We start from the raw sequence: 22,142 nt of genomic DNA, 5'->3' as shown, positions 1-22,142 counted from the left end.
TCTCTCTCTCTCTCTCGATTTGGCAAAACAAAAAAATAAATTAAAATAAAATTAATCCTCCACACTGTGTCGATGAGGCGTTTCCCGGCAACGTCGACAAGTAGTCCGTGGTGAGCGAGGAAATCTGCACCGAAGAGGGGGCGACTGACGTCAGCGATGGCGAAGGGCCAGGAATACGAACGGCCCAGGATAGATGTCCTGAGATTCCTAGTCCCATAACACCGTATGAGAGACCCGTTGGCGGCGACGAGCGAGGGGGTGTCTTTGCTGGGACCACGGTCTAGGTCAGCTTGTGACGGCGGGAACGTTGACTGCATAGCGCCGGTGTCGACCATGAGTCTATGTTGGAGACGGTGTCGAGGATATAGAAACCATTCTTGCCTTGGTTTCCTGCAGCTGCGATGGTGGTAGGTGGTTTCTTATGGCGTCATCTTCTAGGGAAATTGCATGGTGCCCTACATTTCTTGGCGTCGCTGCCGAACTGTTGGTGGTAGAAGCACCATGCTGGATTAGGCCTAGGGTTCGGACGTGTCGGTTGCGGTGGTTTCCTCCTTGCCAGAGAGTTGATCTCGTCGTCGTCGTCAGGAGGCGTTGATGAAGAGTCTATGGAAGAGCAGCTGAAGGAGGAGAACGAAGACGATACTGATGATGCCCCGTGGCGAGATACTTTAGAGGCCTCATGGAGCTTCTGAGCCTTCGACAGGAGTTCGTTCATCGGAAGTGTGTCGGCGTCCGTCAATTGGGCCCTTACGTCCTGCGGCAGGCGTCGAAGGAAAATCTCACGAGATACGCTAATCTCGCAAGATAGGCTAATCTCGCGCCGTCGGCCGTTGCTGTCGGTCTCGGGAAGCATTAAGAGGCCGGTCAACTCGTCCCACGCCTCGACAGGAGAGGTCTCACCCATGGGTTTGCCGGCCAGGTCCAGTACTTTCTGTGCCGTTGCTGAAACGGAGAGTGAGTAGATACCAATGAGTTTCGTTCTCAGGTCGTCGTAGGAAACTTGGCCAGCCCGGACGTCGAGCCATGGGGAAATCATGTCGAATACCTCCTCTGGGATGGAGGTGAGAACGATGTCGGCCTTGACGCAGGAGTGGCTGAGCCTAGCGACTCGGAAGAGTACGTCCGCTCTCAGGAACCAGGAAGCGGTGTTGTGTTGAGAAAACGGCGGCAGTTTGACTTTGGGCGTGGAGGCGAGGCCGTTGGGCGTGATGGGCGGGTTGAATCCGCCATTGTGGTCAGTCGACGAGTCGGCAAAGAGGTGGGAAGTTGATATGTCGGTTAAGCTCATCCTACTGCCTTACGAATGCACCGAGGTGTGAGAGCACCAAAGGCCGAAGCTCACGCCTAAGGTAACAGAGTAAAAGAAGGTAGCACGGCCATAATAAGTCCGTTAATGGCAAAGTCAAAACCGCTGATGCTACTTCAACTCCGGGGTCACCAGTTGTAAGGACAGTGAGACGAGCTATCACCAACAACAACTGACGGTTTATTCAAACATGTGCGAGAATATAATAGAAGGTGCGGACGGAAAAGTAGCATGCGCGCAGGCGCCAATCTGGCTTGAACTAACCGCCACAATATGCGTGTTTTTTTCACACGTACAAATGCTTGAAATACAAGTCAATAGAAATAGGTAGCGAAATAATAGATACATAAAATTGTAGCTCTGAGGGAGCGGAATAACTATATACAGTGAACCACAGTTGGCAAAAAGAGAATTTAAATGAAATGGAGAATTCGATGAGAATGCTGGACGACGGAGGGAGCGATGTCCTTACACCTTGAAAGGACAGCCAGGCTTCGGCCGGGGATCAAGAGCCTGTTTGTTTCCTCGAGCCCGGTAAAGAAAGCGGTGTCCAAGCACACCATCTCTTTCTGGCTGCTGCAAGTCATAAAGAAGGCTTATGACAGTGACGGATCCACGGTGCCGGGCAAACCGCACCCCCAAGACATTAGAGGTCTAAGCACGTCTTTGGCCTCCGACAAGAACATGGCAGTGGGCCAGATTCTGAGAGCAGGTACGTGGTCCAGACAGTCTACGTTTACGGCTCATTACCTGAAAGACTGTACAAGGAAGTCTCTGGACTCCTTCTCCATCGGCCCAGTCATTTCCGCGCTCCAACAGGTTTAAGGTTGAAGCCTGAGGGAAGTAATTCCAAGCGACACAAGTTCCTCCTTACTACACCCTTTCCTGCTTCCCCTCTATTCCCTTTCCTTTTCCTCCGCCCATGTGAGAGTTGATCGTTGGAGACGCCCATGTTTGGATGATTTTCATAGAGGTGAGTTACATAGGCATTAGAAAGTTTTTTGCGTAGTTCTCCCCGAGTCTCCTACCCTGTTTTGTTGTCAGCTAGAACCCAGCCTCCTATCTAGGTTCAATCGAATGGTATCTATCGGGTCTCTCGGCCTGTAAGTTTACCCCCACCTCCTAAAGTATAAGTCTCCTAAGAAAGTAGTTCGAGGTAAATACTCCGTGTTGGAACAAATCACAAATTTTAAGTAATTTGTATTTTTCCTAACAGTACTTACCTCGAACTACTTTTGGGATATTGCCCGCCCAGCCTTCCCTGAGTGTCTTACAGGAGTTTGAAATTATGGTTATCAAAAGCTTACTGGCGACCGAGACCTAGCTCCATGCTCTCGCACGCTGACCCGGGTCACCTCAGGGCGAGTATCCATCCGCCACAGAGGGACCCCACTAGGGAAAACGGAGATAGGAGAAACTACACAAAATTCTGGTCGGTTGGGAGGAGAATCCCAGATACTCCTAAGAAAGTAGTTCAAGGTAAGTACTGTTAGGAGAGATACAAATTACTTAAAATTTGTGATATTTGTATATATTGTATATGTGTGTTTGTTTCTGTGCTTATGGGAGAGAATTTTGTCCCTAACGCAGATGACTTTAATTGCTTTGAAAATTAAACCAGAAACTGCTCTTAATATTGAATTCACTCGACCTTATTTCATAAGTGTTTCTACCTGGACCAGGAGTCGAATTAATAGAAATTATAAGTTTTTTTTCGTGATATTCAAACAATTTTCAATTTAAATCAACCAATTTATTTACAAAACATATATTTTATGCGAAATGGGATGCTGGTCGGAATAGTAATACGTAGATATTACTAAACATCAGGAATTTGACCTCCATTTCACAGAGCCTTATCTTCTTTGCCTAAAATAGATACAGTATTACGATGTGCTGATTAGAAATAAATAAAAAATTCATTGCATCATAACTGAAAAAGTCACATACATTTCTTTGAATATATTTTATAGGGAAATTTTCAAAATATTGATTTTATTACAGTCTTAGGCTAATTCTGATTATTCAAAATTCCCTGGTAAATGAATTCCAGGAACACATCTCGCACGTACGTAATCCATTATCTCTATATGAGTCAGTTTCATTTTTTTGCACTCGTGAAGTCTGATTATGCACATCCAGCAGATGACAGTGATTAAAACTCTCATGAATTTTTATTACACATGTATCACTCGTCTCGCTTTTTTGTGTTCCTTTATCAGTCCGAGCTGATGATGTTGATACTCTCGAATTTTTCCTCTTTTTCACTTATCAATTATCTTACCATTCTTTTTCAGCTTTCTTCATGCCTTTCTTTCTTGTATTTAAAAAATTGATTCAAGACTGTTTCCTAAACATACGTTCTTCCTTTGTTCTGTTTTTATCACTCTTCCTTGTTTTCTAATTGTTGGTTTGAATTTATTGTCACTTGTGTTACGTACGTCAATTGTGCATAGCCGTTAAATCTGAATTAATTAAAATTGACAGTAGGCCGACTATCGACAGTACTATAATTACTCTTTGATTTCGACAGTCTTCTTCTTCTTCTTGGCTCCATCACAACCACATTTTTCGGACGTCCGGTCAGTGTCCTGTCCATCGTGCTGATGACCCTGGGGTTTGTGAACTGGCTCGAGCTCTTTCACTCCAGAAAGCGTGGTCAGGTCTTGGTCTTTTTGTAGTCCTGCGACGGGAAGCTTGGAGAACTTGAAAGTGAGGCAGACGGTTTTCCCATGGGCACAAGGGACTGCCTCTGTCCTGGAAGCCAGGGTTGGTTTTCCAGGTTCTGGAAGGAAAAGCAAAATCTTTATTATTATTATTATTATTATTATTATAATAATAATAATAATAATAATAATAATAATAATAATAATAATAGGTAAGCTACAACCCTAGTTGGTAAAGCGGGATGCTATAAGCCCAAGGGTTCCAGTAGGAAAAATAACCAAGTGAGGAGAGAAAATAATTACACAGATGGAATAATGTGCCTGAGTGTACCCTCAAGCAAGAGAACTTTGATTGTCTGAATTTATTGTTTTTATGTATAGATGGGAAATGTGTGGGTAGAACTTTTATTAAGCATGATAGTGAATAAAACATGCGCAAAACCTTTTTAAGGGTTGAGTTTAGATCATCTTAGAGGAAAAAAAAATAGTATGAACTGAAAATAAGGGATTCCTCGTTTTAAAAATATTAGATTACTTTACACTAAGATAGGGAGGGTTTACATTGGTGTTTAATTAAGTCTAAACTAGAATACTACAAATATATTTACTCCCATGATTTCTGTTATATTTATTAGGGAGTGACACTATTAATTTGAGAATTGCCCGATCAAATATACCACGTATTTAGGAAGAACCTCATGTTCTTATTTGATGCAGCCATATCACTTAGCAGAAATATCACACATGATATGTTTTTTTCGTGGTCGACATTTGATTATGTATTTATTAGCGTTCCATTACATTCCTTCTGCTAAATAGTCTCTGGTTAATTTTATCAGTCTTTCCGAAACCATTCTTCATATCATGAGGTTAAGTATAAACACACACACACACACACACACACACACATATATATATATATATATATATATATATAGGTATATATTTATTTATATATACATATACACACATACACACACACACACACACACACACACATATATATATATATATATATATATATATATATATATATATATATATATCTTACTATATTACTCACGTCCATCATCAGTTCCTTCCTTCCCTCCGTCATCGTCTTCCTCTTCTCCTATTATAACTGCAGATAAAGGCGTTACCTCGGACGTGCAACCTCTGCAACATTCCTTTTCATGACAGTGATCGGTTTTGCATCGGAGGAGGCAAACGTTGCTCTCTTTGGATGGGTCGTCCGTGACGGCAAACTCGGGTTGGAGAGTCACCTGTCAATACGCGTTATTGATATAGTTATGGTGGTCATCACATGATATTATTTTTTGTTGAAGCCCCACAATTCATCACTACAGTAGGCCTGTAGATGTTACCTGCGTGTAGGAAGTATTGTGCAGTTTCATTTTCTTGATATAGTAATGGTCATCACAGAATACTATTATTATTGCCCTCACAATCCATCACCACAGTAGGCGTATAGATGTTGCCTGCAATGAAACAAGTTGCAGTCTCATCATTTTCTTGAAAATTTCCAGATGCCTAAAGTTAGTGCAAAAGTAGATTTGCTCATAATGTTCCAACCTGTCACAGTAACTCGAAGCTAACCTATTGCATTTTTTATCATGGTTACTGCATTACGTAGCCAAAACCAGAACGAGTTTAATTGCGTTTCAGAAGAAAGGCACTGGGTTAGGGTGTGGGGGAAGCGTGTAATACTGTCAGGTCACCTCCCATGGTGTACTGTAACCATATTTTAAAGGCATTTGGCCCGTTACAGCGCCAAATTTCACCTCAGCCCCGAATGGTCTCCCTTGCCCCAACGTTGTATTATATAGGTCAAGTTTTATAGATAAAACCTTGCTGTCCTGTCTCTTTTAACTTTTACCTTAACACTGAATGGCCCCCCGACCCTACAGCTTGGCCATAATGCCCTAACTCATAAATCCCATTCAATACAGCATATGTAAAGTATATGTATATATGTATGTATAAATATATAAACATTTATACATACAGAATCGGATTGACGAGCTAAGAAAATTTGCGGGTATAGACTGAATTAGAAAGACTTCAAATAAACGGGAGTGAAAAATCATGACTGGGGCCTTGTCCTACATTGGACTATCAACGGCTGATACACACACATTATATATATATATATATATATATATATATATATATATATATATATATATATATATATATATATACAGTGATGCCTCAGGATACGAAAGTAATCCGTTCAGGATAAGGTTTCGTATCCTGATTTTTTCATATCCTGAGTCGCGTTTTACATGTAAATAGCCTAATCCATTCCAAGCCTTACGAAAAGACACCTTTTCTTTCATAAACACGCTAAACTGTAGTAATAAACATGCAATGCAGCCATTTCTATCACTCAATTATTAACCCAACCGTTAAAAACAGCCTAATCCATTCCAAAAACCACCATGAGATTATTCAATAATGTAGTTATAGCCTAGTTATCCCCTCCAAGCCCTAAGAAAACGGTCTGTTTTCTTTACTACTGTATAAAAGTTACGGTACTGTATGTAAAGCATTTGGATCAGTGAAGGTGTATTGTTACCTAAATTAAGGATTGATACCCTGAAAAAAAGGTTACAGTTAATTAGTGTAACAAAAAAGTTGAAACTTACCTTTTGATTGAGACGATGTCCGATAGCGAAGTCGCGGCAGAGGAGGATGGCATAAGGCAGAAAACGTAACAAGTGACAGACTACGTACAGTAATTTACACACTTAACACATTAACACTTAAACTTTACGAAATAAAAAAATGGCAGAAATAATTAACACTTAACATTATGTATGGAAAACTATAAAATGAAAGAAAAAATTACTTTAACACTTAACGGTAACATAAAACTTAAAATTGAATTTTCTTTTTTTGCTTTTTTATAACTTTACGTTTTTCATATTTTCTAAATTTCTTCTACTTCTTCATCATTTTCTTTTTTCCGTTTCTTTTCTTTACTTTCACCTTCTAATTCTTCATCACTTCCTCTTTTCTGTTTCTCTTCTTCACTTCCACCTTCGTCTTGGCCTACTAATACCGCTGGCCTCTTTAATAAGAAACTATCCATTGAAGCTTGTTTCTGCCTACTTTTCAACACATTTCTAAAATGCGTTAGGCAAACGTCATTGCAGTGTTGAAGCCCACGGTTGGTATAAACTTTTTCTGGATGTTCCTTTTCGACGTAGTCTGCCATTTTATGGAAACATGCGAGAATTTCCTTAATGTCTGCCGTTTTCAAAGGTGTAACATCCTCCTCATCACCGCTAGAGAACTGCTCTTGAACAACACTCATTTGCATCGTCTCCAACTCCTTCAGGTCGTCCGTCGTCAACTCCTCGTGGTGCTCCTCGATAAGTTCATCTATATCCTCGGCGCTAACTTCCAGCCCCATGGACGTACCAAGATGTACGATGTCAGCCACTTCAGACTGCTGAATGAGTTCAGGATCGTCAACGATCTCGGCTTCGCCTCCAGGCTTCCCGAACCCCTCGAAGTCTCGTGCAGAGACAGCATCATGCCACAGCTTCCTCCAAGATGAGTTCAGGGTACGCCTCGAAACTTCCTGCCAAGCGAGATTGATGAGTTTGAGGCATATCACAATATTAAAGTGATCTTTCCAGAATTCACGCAGAGTCAGGTTTGTACTCTCTGTGACTTGGAAACATCTCTGGAAGAGATGCTTCGTGTACAATTTTTTAAAATTTGAAATAACTTGCTGGTCCATGGGCTGGAGGAGAGGGGTGGTGTTAGACGGTAGATACAGGACCTTTATGAAGGAATACTCGGCCAGAAGATATTCCTCGAGGCCAGGAGGGTGAGCTGGAGCATTGTCCAACACCAGCAGACATTTCATAGGGAGGCCCTTTTCTTCCAAATATTTTCGGACAGTCGGACCGAAGAAGACATTCACCCAATCAATGAAAAGTTGCCTCGTTACCCAGGCTTTAGCATTCGCCCTCCACATCACGGGAAGGTTCTCCTTGATGACTTTGTGGGCTTTGAAGGCTCGGGGGTTTTCAGAATGGTACACCAGCAGGGGCTTTATCTTGTAGTCCCCACTGGCGTTTGCACAAAAAGCAAGGGTAAGCCTGTCCTTCATAGGCTTATGTCCGGGTAGCCTCTTCTCCTCCGCCGTGATGAACGTCCGACGAGGAATTTTCTTCCAGAAAAGCCCAGTTTCGTTGCAATTGAAAACTTGCTGTGAACTGCAGCCTTCCTGCAGAGTCAACTCGTCGAAGGTTTTAACAAAGGCTTCGGCGGCCTTCGTGTCCGAGCTAGCTGCCTCCCCATGCCGTACCACTGAATGAATGCCAGTCCTTTTCTTGAATTTCTCGAACCATCCCCGAGAAGCCTTGAACTCTGGGGGTTCCTGCTGGGATGTTCCTTCTCCTGCCCCTTCTTCGGCCTGAGAACGCACGAGATCACCAAAAATGGCGGAGGCCTTCTGGCAAATTGTAGTCTCAGTGATGGTGTCTCCTGAGATCTCTTTGTCTTTGATCCACACAAGAAGCAGCCTCTCCATCTCGTCATGCACGTGGGTTCTCTTGTTGGAGAAAATAGTGACGCCCTTAGAAGGTGCCGCTGCTTTGATGGCCGCCTTATGCTTCAGGATGGTGCGTATCGTAGATGGATTCCGGCCATACTCCTTGGCGATCGCACTTAAAAGCATGCCAGACTCGTACTTTTTTACGATTTCAAGTTTCGTCTCCACCGAGAGCATCGTCATCTTCTTCTTTCCTTCGGCAACATTCTTGGGACCCATGGCTACAGTAATACGTAATATAATACACTACGTACGTTATATACAGTACTATGTATAGTAAACACTAATACAGTACAGTGCACAGTAACGAATGTTTAATAACGATAACACGTGGCGTACGAATGTACTGTATTTAACACTAGGTCAAACAAGCGAAAGCACACAATGTCTGTTAACGATACCGCGGTCGGAACGAAAAGAGAGAGAGAGAGACGAACGCCCGTGCGTAAGCAAGCTGGGATAGTTGCCGACCAATAGGAAAGCAGGATCTTATGGCGTCAGCTAGCATCTGAGTTGGGAGATAACCAATGGGTGAGCGGGAGGCTGTAAGTGAGTCTACCCAAGTTCAAAGTCTGGCGGCGCGCGCTTTTTAAAATTACTCTCGGCGACAAGTTGGGATCTCGTAAGATTTTCGTATCCTGAAATTTTATTCGTATACTGGGGGCATAAAAATCTTCGAATCGCTTTTCGTATCCTGAATTTTTCGTAAGCAGAAACTTTCGTATCCAGAGGTATCACTGTATATTTATGATATATATATATATATATATATATATATATATATATATATGTATATATATATATATATATATATATATATATATTATACATATATATATACATATATATATATATATATATATATATATATATATATATTATATACTGTACGTATATATGCATACATATATACATACATATACACACAAACACACACATATATGTATAAACAATATATATATATATATATATATATATATATATATACATGTATATATATATATATATATATATATATATATATATATATATATATATATATACAGTGTATATATATATATATATATATATATACAGTGTATATATATATATATATATATATGTATATATATATATATATATATATATATATATATATATATATATATATATATATATATATGAAATGTAAGAATTGGATCAGAAAGCAGAAAAAGAAATTGTTAGTACCAGTGCCATGGAGGCATTAGACTCAACAAAGTTAAAGGATACTTATTCACGCATGCTTGAAAGAACAGAGTAGAAAAGTGAAGAACGGCCAATGACGTGAAAGGTTGAATCATCGACAACAGACGGGTTAAGGTCATTGCTAAAGGAGATAAAATTTATAGAACCTTGAGGAACTCCAAAGGATTGTGGAAAGATTACAGATTTAGTGCCATCAACAGAAAACGGTGTAAAGGAGATAATAGAATATTAGAGAGTTGTAGAGGAAATGGTATACTATGAACACTCAATAGTTATGAGATGAGAATACACCGGTTTTTTCTCACAATACAAATATCAATCCATTTTGAAAAGTTAAAGAGATTGATTTATGATGTCCAAGAGTACTGCAGCCACAATCTTAGACATGTTTATCAAATCTGTTCATTGAAATTCATGGTAGTGATATGGCAAATTTACAAATAAAAATATTTTGCAATTTTCCGGTGTTTGTATGCACGATTATACTGTAAAAACCATCGACGTTACAACTTACCTGGGTAACACCTTCGTCTAGAAAGAAATCTCTCAAAGCTGTGTGCGTTGTCAGGTAGACTCTTTTGTTCAGGAACACAACATGAGCTGTTGCAACAACCTAAATAAAAAAAAAAATATGTAAAGTTATAACTTACATTTAACATTTCGGTTGGATAGAAATATTGTTGAATCATAAACAGTAAGAAGGTCACTAAAACTTGTGTAAATACAAAGGTAAGGATTATCCTTATAGTTTATTCTAATCATGAGTAATGTAGAACGGGCAGTGCATTGTGTTAAGAAGCGTTCCGACAAAGGAATGGAAACGGTTAGGGGAAAACTGTCGTTCTTTTGACGAAATGACTGATTACAAACATGTCTTTTAAAGATGATCATTTTATCATGATTAATGTGAAGATTCAGTAAACATGGTTTATTTTGTCATCAGTTAATTACATTCCTGAAAAAAATACTAAAGAAAATGGCTGAGGTTGTCCAATTCTGAAGAAATTTGTCCGTTTATTTAGGAGGGTTATAGGATTCTTTTATTTTCTAGCTAACACCATAGGATTCCTTAAAAAAAGTCGTATAAAGAACTATTTGAATTACCACATTTATTATGACAGTAGTGACTCTTGGTGAAATTAATGTAGATATTCAATGTAAAGAAAAGAGGCATTAAACCCGAAATTTGAATTGATGAAGTGCCTCTGAAGCACAGACTAACTTTGAATATTCTATCATTGATAACTGTAATGCAACTAATGCCGACATCGCAGCAGAATTCTCAGGAATGCCAACAGCACGGAATGTTTAAACCGCCATAGCAGCAAAATTATCATGAAAGACTAACAGCACGGAAAGTTGAAACCATCATAGCAGCAAGGTTCTCATGAATAATCAATTGCACGAAAAGATGAAAACGTCCTAGCAGCAAGGTTCTCTTAAGTGACCAATTGCATGGATAGTTGAAACCATCATTCCAAAATCAAACCATGGTTCTCTCTATTCTTCGGTAGTGCCATAGCCTCTGTACCATGCTTTTCCACTGTCTTGGGTTAGAAATCTCTTGCTTGAGGGTACACCCGGGCACTCTATTCTATCGTTTCTCTTTTTCCTCTCGTTATTTTGAAGTTTTTATCCTCTTATTTTGAAGTTTTTAGTTTATATATGAAAGATTTATTTTTAATGTTACTAATGTTCCTAAACTTCTCTTGTAATTTTTCCTTATTACCTTTCCTCACTGGGCTATTGTCCCTGTTGGAGCCCTTTGGATTATAGCATCTTGCTTCTCCAACTAGGGTTGTAGCTTAGCAAGTAATAATAATAATAATAATAATAATAATAATAATAATAATAATAATAATAATAATAATTGTTGGAGAATTGGTAATGTTAGTCATCTATGTAAATGTGTTTGTGGTAGCTCAAGTCCCACTGATTACCGCCCAATTTCCATAACTCCCATATTATCTAAAATTTTAGAACGTCTTCTGGCAAAACGTCTTAATAGGTTTGCTGAAGGTAATCATCTATTCCCTAGTTTGCAATTTGGTTTTCGTAAAGGCCTTAGAGCATGTGATGCCCTTCTTACAATCTCCAATGCTGTACAGAAATCCCTTGATTGTGGTCAGGAAGTTCGTATGATTGGCCTTGATTTCAGTGCTGCCTTTGACCGTGTTAAGCATGAGGCCCTTGTTTTCAAACTCAAACAGGTGGGAGTTGGTGGATCGTTTCTTAGCATTATTATTGATTTTTTAAGTAGTAGATCTCAAAGAGATGTTGATGGACGCCATTGTGAGGATAGGAATGTGATATCCGGTGTTCCACAGGGTAGTGTTCTTGGCCCATTACTTTTCATACTATATACACATGATATGTGGTTTGGCCTAGAAAACGAGCTTGTTGCATATGAAGATGATGCTACTCTCTTTGCATCAATTCCATCCACTGAATGTAGATCTGGGGTTGGTGAATCCCTTAGTAGAGATTTAGCAAAAATTAGTGCATGGTGCAAATTATGGGGTATGAAGTTGAATCCTAACAAAATTCAAAGTATGATTGTAAGTAGGTCAAGGACGGTGGCTCCTCTACATCCGGATCTCAGTATTGATAATGTTTCTTTAAATTTGTATGACTTTTAAAATTTTAGGTGTGATTCTCGACAGAAAATTTACTTTTGAGAAACACATTAGGTCTGTGTCTTCTTCAATTGCACAAAAAATTGGCTTATTGAGAAAGTCTTACAACATTTTCGGTGATCAATCTACTGTATTCTGAAGAAGTGTTTTAATTCTTTCATTTTACTTTGTTTTCAGTATTGTTCTCCTGTCTGGTGTTCAGCTGCTGATTCTCATCTTAATTTGTTGGACAGAAATTTAGTCTATTATCTTTCTTATTCCTGATCTAGATATTAATTTTTGGTACCGTCGTTCAATTAGTTCATTATGCATGTTGCATAAGATTTTTCATAATTCTGACCATCCTTTACATTCAGATCTCCCAGGACAATTCTATCCTATTCGTAATACTAGGCAGGCAGTTAATTCTTATAACCGGGCCTTCTCCATCATGAGGCTCATTACTACACAGTATTCTAGAAGTTTTATTCCAGCTGTTATAAAGTTGTGGAATAATCTTCCTAATCGGGTAGTTGAATCAGTAGAACTTCAAAAGTTCAGAGTTGGAGGAAATGTTTTTATGTTGACCAGGCTGACATGACTCTTTTTATAGTTTATATATGACATATCTGTTTTTGACGTTGTTAATAGTTTATATATGACATATCTATTTTGACGTTACTGTTTTTAGAATGATTTATTGTTAATTTTTTCTCATCATTTATTTATTTCCTTATTTCCTTTCCTCACTGGGGTATTTTTCCCTATTGGAGCCCTATGGCTTATAGCATCTTGCTTTTCCAACTAGGGTTGTAACTTGGATAATAATAATAATAATAATAATAATAATAATAATAATAATAATAATAATAATAATAATAATAATAATAATAATAAAATCTCATGAATGAATAATTGCTTGGAAAGTTGAAACAATTTTTTCGAAAATGACGAAGAGGGTTTTATATAAAGACATAAAAAAGCAAATTTAACAAATTAAATTAAACAAGCAGACTTACTTTAGTCGGAGTAAATGTCCAGATATGCAAATGATGGACATTCAGAATATCCGGGAATTCATCAAGGATTCTACTTTTGAAATCTTCCACGTTGATGTGTCCCGGGATAGTTTGGAGCAGGATCTGACAACACTCTCTACCTGTGGATATATAATTACCTTTAGCTTAGAAGGTGGTAGGTTTTTTGAAACGTGAATTACATGGAGTATTCAGCCATCTTTCCCTCAACTACTTAGACGTGGTCGTTGTTTTATATGATTAATGGAGACTTTTATACAAACAGCAAAAGAATTTTTAAAGTATGTCAATGATTTGAATCCAATCGTTCCATCGTAATAATAAATAAACTATGCTTCACAGCTTAGATTTGTAATAGGGCCTCTGACGAAAGACACTAATGGGGTATTTTTCATATCATAACTTTCTCACACATTAGAAACTCTTTTTTAGAAATAAGAAACATTGAGACTTTTTTAATAATTCTAAATTGCATTAAATGTTCGCTTAAATGGTAAAAATATATGCTTGGTGGGCCTGGCCCTTTTACAGTATTTCATTCCCGTTGACTATTCTACCCAGTCTGAAGAGATTACAGGTAGCCAAAGAGACTGATGGCAGAACAATAATGAGTAGAGGGCTAATAACATACTACAGAAAGAACCTAGCTGTAAAAAAAATGCACAAACCCGAGATTAGGTGTAAACACAGACTGCCTTACCATAGGAATACATGATGAAGGTGGAAAGCAGCTATTCTGCGTGTCCAATACATATTCCCCAGCACAGGCCCTGGACATTGATAGTAATAACCTACTAGCACAAGATAATCCCTTGCTGATAGTGGGTGATCTTAATGCAGTACATCCAAAATTAGGCTCTGCAACAGGGAGGAGGAATGTAAATGGCATACATATGTACAAGTACCTCATGAGCAGAGAAACAATATAAGAATTCTAAATGATGTAGAACCAACACATATTAAAGGAAACAAGCTTGACTACATCTGTATAGTTGGAGATACAGATCTGCAACACAGCTGTGAGATAGTGGATACCCTAACATCAGACCACTTTGGCATCTATGCAGAGATTGTACTGAACAAAACCTTTAAAAGAAAGATTACAGCACGAAAGAAAATCAAAGTACCAAAAAAATGCGAAGACAGCATCAGAAAAAGTATGAATGTTTGGCATGATGGCTATGAAGCCAAAAGCTGTGACCAGTATAATGAGGATCTTATAAAAAGGCTAAAAGAGGAAGTGCTAGAGTGCCACATCAACAGAGAAGAGAACCACAAAAGCCAATAACAAGCTGGTGTAATGCAGATGATGCAGTGAAGAGAATAAACAGGCAGTATAGCAAGGCAAAGAAGAAGTGGATGAATAAACCCAGCCCAGAAAACCTAACAATATATAGAAGACTAGAGAAACAAGTGCAAGACGTTAAAAAGAACTCAAGAGAGAAGTACTGGATTAAGTTTATGCAAGGCATCAATGAAAAAACACCTCCTTGTGAGGTCGCAAGGCGAGTGAGGATAGCCCAAGGGAAGAAAAACAGAGAACCACTACATCCGAATCCGAGAGAAAGAGCAAATGAACTTAGGATAAAGTGGGCATCTGATGCAAGCAGTGATTCATTACCTATCAAGGTTAGAATGGCAGTTGAGAAAAGGATAAGGAAGAAAATAAAGAAGTTAAGAGAAGCGCTCAAGAAGATAGGGAAGTGGGATGAAAAACCCGTCACAGAACAAGAGCTGCAGGAAACTTTAAGGAGTGGGAAGTCTACTGCACCCGGATTAGATGGGATTACATATAATGCTATCAGGTTCCTCACAACAGTGAGTGGAAATCCAGTTCTGAAACTTTACAAAAATGATATGATCAGGGCAGCCCATACCCAAAGCATGGAAGAAGTCCCTCATAATACCAGTACCAAAACCAAAAAAGCCAGGTGAATTTCGACCCATTTCACTAACATCATGTCTGTGCAGGGTATTTGAAAGAATGTTACTAAACAGGCTCAATTTCTTTATTAGGAAAAAGCTGTCAAAGAATTTATATAGCTACATACCTGGGTGGAGCACACACCACTGTATTCATAGAGTAAGTGCAGCCTTAAGGTTAAAATACACAGTGTTCATAGATTCAAAGGGGGCCTTTGATAGGGCTAGCCATATACAGTGAGCCCTCGCTACTTCGCGGTTCGACCATCGCGGATTCACCACTTCGCGGATTTTTTTCATAACCCATATATATAAACATATCGCGGATTTTCCGGAAATTTCGAAAATACCGCGATATATGAAGACCCTAAATACAATATTTCATTATCTGTAATTCCATTAATACTGTAATTAGTAATATCTGCTCTTACTGATTGTTCATTGCATTACATATGACATATAATTCAGTACAGAAAGAAATAAAACACGAAAAGAGAATGTGATCATACGATAATTCAGTATACAGTACGTAGTAAAATTAAATCGAACATGAAACGCAAATCAGATGCAGTCATACCGTATTAGAATGGTGTAAGGCTGCTGATGGCTACTACTGTACTACAAATGTAATGGATGTGCATCTTTTCCATGAATCTTTTGTATGTATACGTACGTAGTACTGCATCCAATAATATTCTTTGTTGCAAAAATCACATCTCAAATAAGCGTACGAGAGAGAGAGAGAGAGAGAGAGAGAGAGAGAGAGAGAGAGAGAGAGAGAGATTGACACACATAGAATGAGAAATGAAACAAAAACAGTGATGAGAGAGAGAGAGAGAGAGAGAGAGAGAGAGAGAGAGAGAGAGATCCAATAAAACACACAATAGGACAAGAAACAAAAACAGTGATGAGAGAGAGAGAGAGAGAGAGAGAGAGAGAGAGAGAGAGAGAGAGAGAGAGACAGACAGACAGACAGACAGACAGACAGACAGACATATCCTACAACAAAACAAGCGTAAAATAGCGTACGTAAAGCTGTACTGTATACGGTACGTAGGGTACCTTGTACTTTGAATTGGTAATGACTACGTAGCATATAAGACGGATTGTGATTGGTTCCAGTGCTGATAGATGATGAATCAGAACCCAAGTTTTGTAATCTAGCCTGTGATTGGTGTTTTGACCGCTTCTCCAACCTCCAGCATCTTTTCGCGGCCACTTTGTCTGCTGCTGTATCGCTGTGTAGATGTTGCTACGTTATTGTGAACTTTAATCTGTGCTGTGCGTGACTGTTTTAAGTTGAACTTTTTGTTGAACTTTCTGTTAAACCCTACTGTACAATGGCTCCCAAGCGTTCTGCTTCTACTAAGGCTGGTAGTGAGCCTAAACGCTACCGAAAGATGATGACGATTGCTGAGAAGGTGATGCTTCTTGATATGTTAAAAGAAGGCAGAAGTTACGCGGCCGCAGCCCGGCATTTTGGAGTGAACGAATCCACCGTTCGCTACATCAAGAAGGACGAGGCGAACATTAGAAAGACGGCTACCATCACCTTTAGCAGATCAGCGAAGCGAGTCGTTACCACGCGTAATAAAACGATCGTACGCATGGAAGGTGCTTTAGCAGTGTGGATTGCCGACTGCCGGAAGAAGAACATAGCCTTGGATACGAACACCATCCGAACCAAGGCTTTGAGCTTGTATGAGAATTTTGCGGCAAAGGAACCTCAAGACGACGATGGCGACCAAGCTGAAGAAGAAGATGATGTAGATGAACCTCAACCAGGGACATCCACTGATTCCCAGCCTCAGAAACAACGTTTTTCCGCCAGCAAAGGATGGTTCGCAAAGTTTCAGAAACGCTTCGGCCTGAAAAGCGTTTCCCTGCATGGCGAGGCTGCTTCCGCTGACACTGCCGCTGCTGAAACTTACGCGAACGAGACTTTCAAGAACATTATCGCTGAAGGTGGATACAAGCCGGAACAAGTGTTTAATATGGATGAGACCGTTTTTTTTTGGAAGAGAATGCCGTCGCGAACTTTCCTGTTCAAAGAAGAATCCAAAGCCTCTGGCTTTAAAGCGTTCAAAGATCGCGTAACCCTCGTGATGTGTGGCAATGCTGCTGGATTTTTGCTAAAGCCGGGGCTTATTTACAAGTCGAAAAATCCTCGCGCTTTGAAAAATAAAAATAAGAATCTCCTTCCCGTGTACTGGATGCATAATCAAAAAGCATGGATTACGAAGATGCTGACCTCCAACTGGTTCCACCAGTGTTTTATCCCGCAAGTCAGTAAATATCTCTTAGAGAAGGACCTGCCATTCAAGATCCTTCTCCTTATGGATAACGCTGGTGGACACGCAACTGACCTGTCGCATGAGGGCATTCAGGTTGAGTTCCTGCCACCCAACACCACGTCATTAATTCAACCGATGGACCAGGGGGTTATCAGGGCGTTCAAGGCCCTCTACACGAAGAATACCTTGGCGGACCTCGTTGCGAGTGTGGATGCTGCCCAAGAAGATGAAGATGAAAATTTCAATTTGAAGGCGTACTGGCGGAAGTACACAATAGCCACGTGCCTGCAGAACATTCAGAAGGCACTGCAAGAAATGAAACCTGCAACCATTAATGCGAGCTGGAAGAAGTTGTGGCCCCAGATTGTTTACGATGACGAGGGATTTACACCGCCTGAAATTCAACACTCTGCAATACGCAAATCTGTGCAGTTGGCTGCGATAATTGGAGGTGACGGGTTTGGCGACATGACGACTGAAGACGTCGACGAGTTGTTGGACTGCCATTCCCAGCCGCTAACTGACGCAGACCTAGAAGACCTGACGAAATCGGCCAGTGAAGAAGACAGTGAAACGCAGGAAGAGACCCAAGAAAATGTCGAAGAAACGGGCTTAACATTAGAACGGCTTGCCAAGTTCTGCAACCATGCGAAGGAGTTGAAAGAAATGTCGCAAGAGTGGGACGAGGATATGGTTCGGTCTATGCAATTCTGCAACAAGATCGATGACGACATGACTCCCTACAGGATGCTCTTCGAGCGAAAAAAGAAGCAGCGGCAGCAATTTCCGATCACAATGTTCTTCCAGCCTCGCAAAAGAGAGCCAGTTCCTCCTGCTAGTACGCCTTCGGAAGAAATTGAAGAAGTGTCCCAGGAAGAAGTTGAAGAGGTGTCCCAGGAAAAGACACCTCCGTCTGAAGAGACGTAAAATACTATCATTGGCTGCACAGTAGAAGACATCATCAGCTTCATCATCATCATTTCTACTGTGCAGCAAATTCATCGCCATCATCATTTAAGTTTTTCTTCAACTTCTTTCGTGGTGAGTACAGTAACAATCTTTATTTTTTACTTTAATACTCTAACATTTTATTATTTGTGCCTGTTTTAGTTTAGTATGCATTAAGTTAAAGGGAAGGTTTTAAAAGTCTGAATATACATGTTATAACCTATCATATTTTTTTGTTTAAAATTTACATTTACTGTACGTACGTAAAACAACTCTCTCTCTCTCTCTCTCCCTCTCCCTCTCTCCCTCTCCCTCTCTTTCTCTCTCTCTCTCCCTCTCTTTCTCTCTCTCTCTCTCTCTCTCTCTCTCTCTCTCTCTCTCTCTCTCGTAAATTGTTTACCTGCTTTGCTACGTATGTACTGTATGATTTTATATAGATACGGTAAATAATATTTGTAATAACACATTTTCTAAAAGCTTTTACTGTAATATCATTATTTATCACTTACATCATGCGCATTAAATGCCTTCGTTTGTTTACTGAGCGTGGTTGTTTACTGAGCGTACTTTATGATGCCGTCGTTTCAGGCGGCGTCATAAAGAAAAACATTTCATTTGGAAGTCCTAAGAAAAATTAAGTAAAACATTGGTAAATAACAAAATCAACATACTGTACTGAATAATCAATATAATCGATGCAAAAACTAACCTATACACAGATGTGTAAATGCGTTTGTTTCTTCATTATGATCAGAGATAAACGTAAACAAAACATTGGTTGCCATTTTTTATCGTGCTTTTTGGCGTGTTTAGGAAACGCATGATATAAAATCGCCTTTAATATTTGTGCCTGTTTTAGTTTAGGGTACTGTAGTACATGCATTAAGTGTTCTGTACATTAAAGGGTAGTTTGTTAACAGTACTAAGTACAAGGGAAGGTTTTAAAAGTCTGAATATACATGTTAAATAAATACGTAAATATGGTGTCACTACTTCACGGATTTTCACCTATCGCGGTCGGGTCTGGAACCTTTCTACCGCGATAAACGAGGGCTCACTGTAATTATTTTGACTGAGCTAGCAGAAATGATAGATGGAAGACTCCTACAGCTCATAATGGACTACCTAACAGATCGAGTCAGTTGTGTCTACTTTGAAGGCGTACAATCAAGATGGGAAAAAATGGAATTGGGTAACCCTCTGGGAGGTGTTCTATCACCTACTCTTTTTAATATTCTAATGAATGTACTTGGGAAAATTAATATACCAGGAATCATAATAACCATATATGCAGATGACATAGTGGTACAAGCTAGCACAGATAAGAGAATAAAAAGGGCAATTAGGGCTTGCACATCGTTATGTAACAGCATAGGATTAGTCATATCATTTGAAAAAACAAAGATGATAGCAAGGGGCACATGCAACCCCTTGATACTGCACATAAAGGGCAAAGAATAGAGAAGGTAGCCCAGTACAAGTACATGGTTGTCATAAATTGTATGAAGTTAAGAGAATAGTTCAGGCTTCAGCAATGAGGTTGCGCCTTCTTTGGAAAGTAGCATGTGGCTCTGTGGGTGCAAGTGTACCAATGGTAAAGCAACTCTATACATCTATGATAAGATCAATAATTGATTACAGTAGTAGCATGTTGCTGCCACTGAGGAAGAGCTATATTGGTATCCTAGAAATCATCCAGAACAAGGCAGCAAGAAGTAAAGTATACTAGGGGCACCTAAAAGTCTCAGGCAAGAAATATTGAGGAATGAGGCATGTCTGAAGCCAATGCATCATAGATTAGCAATAACAGCGATCATCCAGTTGTATAGGTCTATCATGACAGATGTCGATGGATTAACAAGAGATACTCTAATTCACAGCTACCCTAAAAGACTAAAGAATGGTTGGGTTACCGCAGCAAGACAACTAATAGAGGCCTCTAGCAAGAAAGAATATCTAGACGTAACCAAGATGGATGTAAAAAGCATTCCGCCATGGAGTATACCAGAGACTGAGATACTGCTTTCAACTTTAAAAGGGAAAAAGGAAGAAATGAATCCTGCATTGTTGAAGAATGATTATTTTCAGAGGCTGGACAGTATTCAAGGGTAACGAGTTCATTATTACACAGATGGGTCACTTCTGGAAGATGGGAGAGCAGGAACCGGGGTAACTGTGTATCAGAATGGAGCCGAGGTGCACTCTGTCCCTACGATCGTCAGATGGATGCTCCGTACCACAGTCAGAACTGTTGGGTATTACGGCTGCAATAAACATTATAAAAAGGAATAAGGACAAAGCCATAATAGCAACAGACAGCCTGAGTGCCCTGCAATCTCTAACTCCAAGAAAAGCTGAAGCAAACACCATAGGGAGAAGAGCTATAGACCTGCTATCACAGATCAAACAAGCGGGCAGAATGGTTGCATTCATATGGGTGCCTTCACATATTGGAATCAGAGGCAATAAGAGAGCTGATGAGCTCGCTAAAGAAGGTGCATGGGAGGAGAGAGTAGACTACAAACTGACATCATCCCCGAATATGTTGAAGGACTCTGTCGGAATGGAAATAATGAATAGTTACAATGAGAGAATGGAGATGCTCAAAGAAACAAACACATCAATAAGAAAATATCTTGAAATTACTAAGGAAAACCACCTGATTATAAACTCCTTGGACTAGAGAGCAGAAGAGAACAAACAACGTATAGCAGACTAAGGATGCAGAACCGATACCTTTGGGAGGTGCTGCCAGCTGCCAGTCCATCAGTAACATGCTGCAGACTATGTGGCGGGCTAAGGAAGCACACTCTCAGTCATTATCTCGTGGAATGTGAAGAAATTACTCATTACAGGCCACGGGGACTGAGTGGGGTTGGCCTGCTCAAGCATTTTCTGCAACCTGGTGTGCTGAAAAAGGTTGTTGCTACTCATCCAAAATTTGCTTGCTCCAGATAGTCAATAGACTTGTATATACTGTAATATGTACATGAATTAAATTGCAGTACATCTCATTTTGCAGCTACCTGGTAGCATTATAAAACCTGTTGTATTTAGTTTTCATTTTAATAACACTCACAAAAATTTTGTGTTGACCTCATCTAAACGTAATTCTTTCAGCTGAATAATTATTTATATATTGTACAGTAACCAAAATGTAATACATCCTATCCTGCAGTCACCAGTTAGCATTAGAATTGTTTCTAATCTATTTATAACGTTTATATAAAATCTCATATGTTGCCCTCATGTAATGTCATTCATTCAGTAACAAAATTATATTAGAATATTGTGCATAAACTTAATTATGTAAATCAGTTAGAAATTCTTCATTATATACACTACAATAATAACACATGTTACTAGCAACTATGTACCTAGACAAAAACCTGATAAAATGCATATTTTGTATAGTATACATTCAAACCATTACTTATTGAACAGCATATATTAGAATTCCATATTATACAGTACTTATGACAAAATTTGCAATCTTTCAATGGGCAATTCTTACTCATCATGTATTTTATCTATATAATTGACTGTAAGTATTTGA

General features: G+C 39.4%; 1 protein-coding gene across 2 annotated transcripts in view; it reads right to left on the bottom strand.

Annotated features, from left to right (window-relative positions):
* Positions 1-3,053: 3,053 nt before the first annotated feature.
* Positions 3,054-22,142, bottom strand: part of ZnT77C (Zinc transporter 77C) — a 37,560-nt gene continuing 18,471 nt past the window's right edge. For both annotated transcript variants that reach the window (XM_068392576.1, XM_068392577.1), the window contains exons 7-10: positions 13,404-13,543; positions 10,284-10,382; positions 5,036-5,234; positions 3,054-4,091 (exon numbers count right to left, since the gene is read on the bottom strand). In XM_068392576.1, coding sequence (XP_068248677.1) covers positions 3,820-4,091; positions 5,036-5,234; positions 10,284-10,382; positions 13,404-13,543 — 710 coding nt within the window. In that variant the 3' untranslated portion in view covers positions 3,054-3,819. The remainder of the gene's footprint in view (positions 4,092-5,035; positions 5,235-10,283; positions 10,383-13,403; positions 13,544-22,142) is intronic.

Source organism: Palaemon carinicauda, chromosome 18, assembly GCF_036898095.1.
Source record: "Palaemon carinicauda isolate YSFRI2023 chromosome 18, ASM3689809v2, whole genome shotgun sequence".
In the NCBI taxonomy this organism is placed as follows: Eukaryota; Metazoa; Arthropoda; class Malacostraca; order Decapoda; family Palaemonidae; genus Palaemon; species Palaemon carinicauda.
Note: the sequence above shows the minus strand (reverse complement) of the source record. Positions and strands in the feature narration are given on the sequence as shown.